The 6,060-nt window shown below is 35.7% G+C and overlaps 1 protein-coding gene across 1 annotated transcript; it reads right to left on the minus strand.

Annotated features, from left to right (window-relative positions):
• Positions 1–994: 994 nt before the first annotated feature.
• Positions 995–3,433, minus strand: LOC103520397. The gene is made up of 3 exons (XM_008485486.1): positions 3,163–3,433; positions 1,164–2,854; positions 995–1,027 (listed from the first exon to the last, which is right to left on the minus strand). Exons 1-3 carry the CDS (start codon positions 3,431–3,433, stop codon positions 995–997), a joined length of 1,995 nt encoding a protein of 664 aa, XP_008483708.1.
• Positions 3,434–6,060: the final 2,627 nt, after the last annotated feature.

Below are 6,060 nucleotides of genomic sequence, written 5' to 3' on the forward strand. Positions count from 1 at the left end.
GTAATAAACCTACCTAATGAAATTAATCATAACAAATATAACAATAAAACGAACGAGTCATAATGATAAAGAGTTTATTGATTTTATTGATGCAGCGAGTCGAATTCATTAAGTTTTGATTTAAGTTGTTCAACTGACCCTACAAAAAAATCAATATTGTAAGGAGGATTACAAACGATGTTACTGAGATTAAGGATTCTGTTAATGGGACAATTAGCACCAATATTGGTTCGAAAGAATTTGGTTGAGAATAGGTCAGTATTTCTGGTTGTTCTCCCTCTAACTCTAAGGCCTATTTGTGAAACTAGATCGGGGCAATCAATTAAATTATTCAAGAGTTTAAACAGAAACACGGTATCAGCAATGTCCCTTCTATGTTTTAGACTCTTAAGACCACTTGTTCTTATGATTTCAGAATAATCATGATTTTCAATTTTTATTTTATGTTTGAAAGCAAGTAATCTTAAGAATTTTCTTTGAACTTTGTCAAGAAGTTGAATGTGTTCATTACAAAAAGGAGGCCAAAGAGATGAACAGTATTCCAGTGACGGACGAACCATAGAACAGTACAAGGCTTTTATTGTTTGAGGAGATTTGAATTCTCTTGAGTTACGTTGAATGAATCCCAAAGTTTTCATAGCTTTGTTTTTAATATTAGTATAGTGAGTATTAAACTTGAGATCATGATCAATCGTAACACCAAGATCTTTCACATTTTCAATACGGGATAACTGTTCGCCATCAATGGAGTACTGAATCATAAGGGGATTCTTTTTACGAGTGAATGTTATCATATGACATTTTTTAACATTAAGAACCATTCGATTCTCGCTGCACCAATCAGAAAGAAGGGAGAGAGTGTGCTGCAGATCCAAGCCATCCTCAATACTGTTAATACGTTTAGCCAGACGGAAATCATCGGCAAATAAAAGACCACAATTATCAGGTAATCTAAGAATCAAATCATTAATAAAGATATTGAATAGGAGGCCACTTAAATGTCCGCCTTGAGGACAGCCTGAACGAACTGGAATTGGATCGGAAAAACATTCGTTATACTTAACAATTTGGGTTCTGGTGGAAAGATAAGAATAGAACCATGATAACAGAGGATCGTTAATACCTAATGAACGAAGTTTAGAACATAAAATATTGACATTTACCTTATCAAATGCCTTGCTAAAATCAGTATAGCAGCAGTCAACCTGGCCACCATCTTCAATTGCAGATGTTAAAAATTGGTAAAAAGTTGTTAAATTGGTCAACGTTGATCGACCTTTGATGAAACCATGTTGGCTGCTGACTATAGTATTAGAAAGAGGTTTATGAATAATGTCAAGGACAAGTGATTCGAAAAGTTTTGGAATGCTGGAGATTTTTGCAATAGGTCTATAATTAGTAACATTTGTCTTAGATCCAGCTTTATAAAGAGGTATCACAAAAGAATCTTTCCAGAATTGAGGAAAAACACCATCTGTAAGAGATTTGTTAAACAACAGCGTAAGGGGACGGCAAAGCTCAGCAGCACACTCTCTTAAAAGCAATGGTGGGACACCATCAGGTCCAGCAGATGACGACTTTTGAAGTGAATTGAGCTTTTTAAACACCACATCAGAAGTTAGCTGAATACGCGACAAGCAAACCAAAGACTGAGAGAGGCCAAAATCAGGGGGAATGATAACTTCGTCCGAATAAACATTTGAAAAGTGAGTAGCCAATAATTTTGTACTCTCTTCAGAATTAGAAGCAGTCGCGCCATCTAGAGACAAGCATTGTGGAGCACCATTACTGTTGCTTTTTGATCCTTTTAAGTTATTAAGAAAGCTGTAGAATTTTTTAGGGTTTTGTTGAAGGCTGGTTTCGACGCCAGAAACAAAATTGTCATAATTAATTCGAGACAGCTCTTTACATTCTCGACGTAATCTAGAATATTCCTCATAATTGATAGTAGAAGGACAAAGCTTGAATTTCTTATGAAGAGCTTTTTTGGATAAAGTCTTATTTTTTAGATCTTGGCTGAACCAAAGAGGAAATTTAAAATTGCCAAATTTAATTAAGGGAACAAATTGACTGATACTAGAATTGAGGACATTATAAAAATATTCAATTTGATTATCTAAAGAGGTTTTGTTTTCAGTAATAATACTCCAATCAATACTATTTAAATGTTCCTTCAATTGAATAAAGTTGGTTTTCTTGAAACATAACTGTTCAGTACATGTACTACTAACAGAAGATTTAATATGACTAGAAACTTGGAAAGTAGCAATCAGTGGTGGATGGAGAGGGTCGACTTTTAAAATAGGATCGTCACACATCTGCAAGGACATGATGGTGAAATTTACAAATAAGAGGTCTAGCATTCTATCCATATTGTTTTTTATTTTGTTAACTTGGTAAAGACCGTGAAATTCTGAACATTCAATTAAAATATCAGAAGTTTCATTAGAATTAAAACTGTCAGAACGAGATTGATCAGTAAAATAATGGTCCCAGTTAAGGTGGGGTAGATTAAAATCTCCAATTAAGATATGATTGAAATCTTGATATTTAATCAAGATGTCATCAACAATATTAACATAACCTAAATAAGCTGATTGAGGGGAATCAGGGGGAATGTAAACCGCACCAATAAGATAGTTACTAGATTTAATTTTTACAATAACAAACAGTGATTCAAAGAGGCCACATGAAACATTTGATACGACTTGAGAAGCATATTTCTTTCTAATGGCAATTAAAACACCGCCACCGCGATCAACAGGAAGATTGTCGTAATCTCTATCACAACGATAGACAAAGAAATCATGAAATCCCAATTCATTGTCCTGAATAGCCTCTTTTAGCCACGATTCTGTAAATATAATAATATTATAGTCATTTAAAGGAATATTACATCTTAATTCTTTAAGTTTTCCCCTGGTCCCTCTAGTATTTTGATAATATAAACTAATAGTCTCAACTGAATCATTAATATGGATAGAGTGCCGACTTGTCAAATTTATCAAATTTTTGGGGTTGAATTGATTTCTTGGAAATTTAGTTCGTCGCGATCAACTCGATTTCCCATTACAACAGAAATTTGAGACAATTCTTGAATGTCATCGTCATCAGAATAAGTATTGGAATTGGTACATAATGCCGTATGATATCCATCATTACTAGGACCGGCACTGGGGTCAATCTGAGGTGTGTAGTCAAATAATGAGTGAGAATGATCAGCATGTGGAACTGGACTAGTGGCGGGATCTTTGGTTTGAGCATGAATAACAAACGATTCAAACGAGGACTCTTCATTATCATCAAGTGCAATGACAGGTAGAATGGGGTCATTGCTTCCTCGAGTAGGAATAGTAGGAGGAGCAATGTTTAATTTCACGTCGATGAATGTGGCAACTTTCAAAGCAAACACTCGTTTTCCGTGCTTGTTCATGTGTAAGCCATGACGAGTGAAATATGATCTGTGGAGAAATTGATTACAATTAAAAAATGTAGCTTTGATTTCACATGTTTGATTTTTGATAATTGTATTAGCACGCATAACACGATGAGACAAATCAGAGTCATCAAATCTAGTAGGTATACTACAAATAATAATATTAGTTTTCAGTGCAATAGGTTTCAAAATATCAAGATTGAATTCAGAGTTAGCATTGTAGTTATGTTTAGAAAGATTGTTGGTTCCAGCAAGTACAATAACTACATCATTATTGTTAACATTATCTTTCACACATATATCAGGAATTGACTTCACAACCTCACTAAGAGGAGCACCAGGTTTAACCAATGAAAACACTTTACAATTTGAATGAGTGTATTTATCTCTTAAAATTGAACTAAGATCTCTGCCATGACTATCGGAAAAAATGTAGATTTTGTTAACATTTTTACATTTAGAGGAACTTAAAACTGCTGATTTAGAGTTAGCTGCTACATTAGTAATAGTTGATGAAAGCTATATAATGACTAATTTTATTTTCTATTGTCTTTTTCTTTAGTCTGCCTTGTAATCGCTAAGTCACGGATTTGATATTATTAACATAAACAGATAAGGTTCGTTCTCGGAACGGCTGGCTTTCTCCTATCCTGTCTTCCTTCTCTCTCCACTTTCGGGACGATAGGACCCTAGTGTTGATATAGCTACGTAATAGTATGTACCTATTGTGGTTATGTATTGTGTTACTGTATGATGTTATGTATCTATAGAATCTAAACAACATAACCTCACTTTTGAATAATAAAAATCAGTTCACATTTTCCATTTTTCCAGACGACTTACAAAATGTCTTGTGCTTTCCTTTTCTTAATTATACTTCTTTAGATAGCCAAGGAGTGGCTATAAACATGGTGTCAGGTGTTGTAAGAGGAAGGTGCTGAGTATCTAGTGTCAATTTGTCAGAATGCCACAGACAGGAGTCAAGGCAGAGGCAGGAACTGGGCATGGACATGTTCCATTGCCAGCATCCATGAGCCTGAAGTTGAAAGGTCAGACAGGAGCACAGCAGTATGAAGCTTGGAAAATCTTCAAGTTTCAGTTCGAGAACTACCTATTGGCAACCAAACAGGATGAATTGCCAGAGGAGAGGAAATGTGCTATCCTGCTGCACCTACTTGGTGTGGAAGTAGTTCAAATTTATCAGAGCTTCAATGTGACTGGGAACAGGACATTGGAAGGCGTGATGCAACTATTTGAGAGATATTTCAGTCCTCAAAAGAACATTTCTTTGGAGAGAAATGTGTTTCTCAGCAGGAGACAACGTCCAGGAGAAACATTGGAAGCATTCTTCACAGATTTGAAACTGTTGTCATCAACGTGTGAACTCTCTACACTGAGGGATTCCTTAGTGAAAGACATCTTTATTTTGGGTTTATCAGAAGATAACACCTACATTAGAGAACGACTTTTGGAGGAAGGTGACAAAAAGACACTAAATGAAATATTTGATTTGGCAAGGACCATTGAAATGTCAAAAGACAAGACCAAGATGGACAAAATGGTGTTTGGAGTGAACAAGCAGCAGAGGAAAAAACCAACGTCTGAGAAAAGTAAGTCACAATGCAACAGATGTGGCTACAGGGTGGAACTTCCTCATGTGAATTGTCCAGCAGTAAAGGCTAGCTGTTACAAGTGTACGGGAAAAGGACACTTTTCCACAATGTGTAGGAGAAAGCTGGTAAAAAAGGTCAGCAAGAAAGAAGTTGATCAGGAAGAGGCTGCAGAGGGCCAAGAATTTTTTATTGGCTCAGTACATGCAAATCAGTCAAGTTGGACAGCAATGGCAGAAGTGAACAAAAAGTTAATAAATGTTTAACTTGCAAATCAGTCAAGAGGAGTTGCTGAGTCACGAGGAGTTTAGATCTATTGGACTATCAGACAAGATAATCAAACCTACAAATTGTAGATTGTCCTCGTATGGAGGAACTTGTATTCCTACCAAAGGTCAGTGCATTTTATATTGTAAAATAAATAAATTATGTTTGCCTCTTAGATTTTTCATAACTGAAGGTTGTCAAAAAACCATTTTGGGTTTAGAAGCATGCAGTAAATTTAATTTAATAAAGAAAATTGGTTCTGTAAATGAAAGTCAGTTTGGTCCCTACCAAACATTAATCAACAGTTATGAAGATATCTTTGAGGGTTTAGGTTGTCTGCCAGGCAAATGTCATATCCATTTAAGGGATAATGCTAATCCTCATGTTGATCCACCTCGTAGAGTACCTTTTAAACTTATGGGTCCATACAAAGATGAGTTGGCTCGTATGGAGAAACTGAAAGTGATAGAAAAGGTGACTGAACCTACTATGTGGTTGAACTCTGTGGTGCTGGTTTCAAAGCCAGACAACAGTATTCGTGTGTGCCTTGATGCACGTCCCCTGAATCGGGAGATTCTACGGTCTAGATACCCATTACCAACTCTTGAGGAACTTAGGTCTAAAATGGCTGGTGCTACTGTATTTAGTAAATTAGATGCTAGTACAGCATTTTGGTCTATGGAGTTGGATGAGGAATCATCACATTTATGTACATTTGGTACTCCATTTGGTAGATACAGGTTTTTA

Source organism: Diaphorina citri, unplaced genomic scaffold (assembly GCF_000475195.1).
Source record: "Diaphorina citri unplaced genomic scaffold, Diaci psyllid genome assembly version 1.1 scaffold3572, whole genome shotgun sequence".
NCBI lineage: Eukaryota > Metazoa > Arthropoda > Insecta > Hemiptera > Psyllidae > Diaphorina > Diaphorina citri.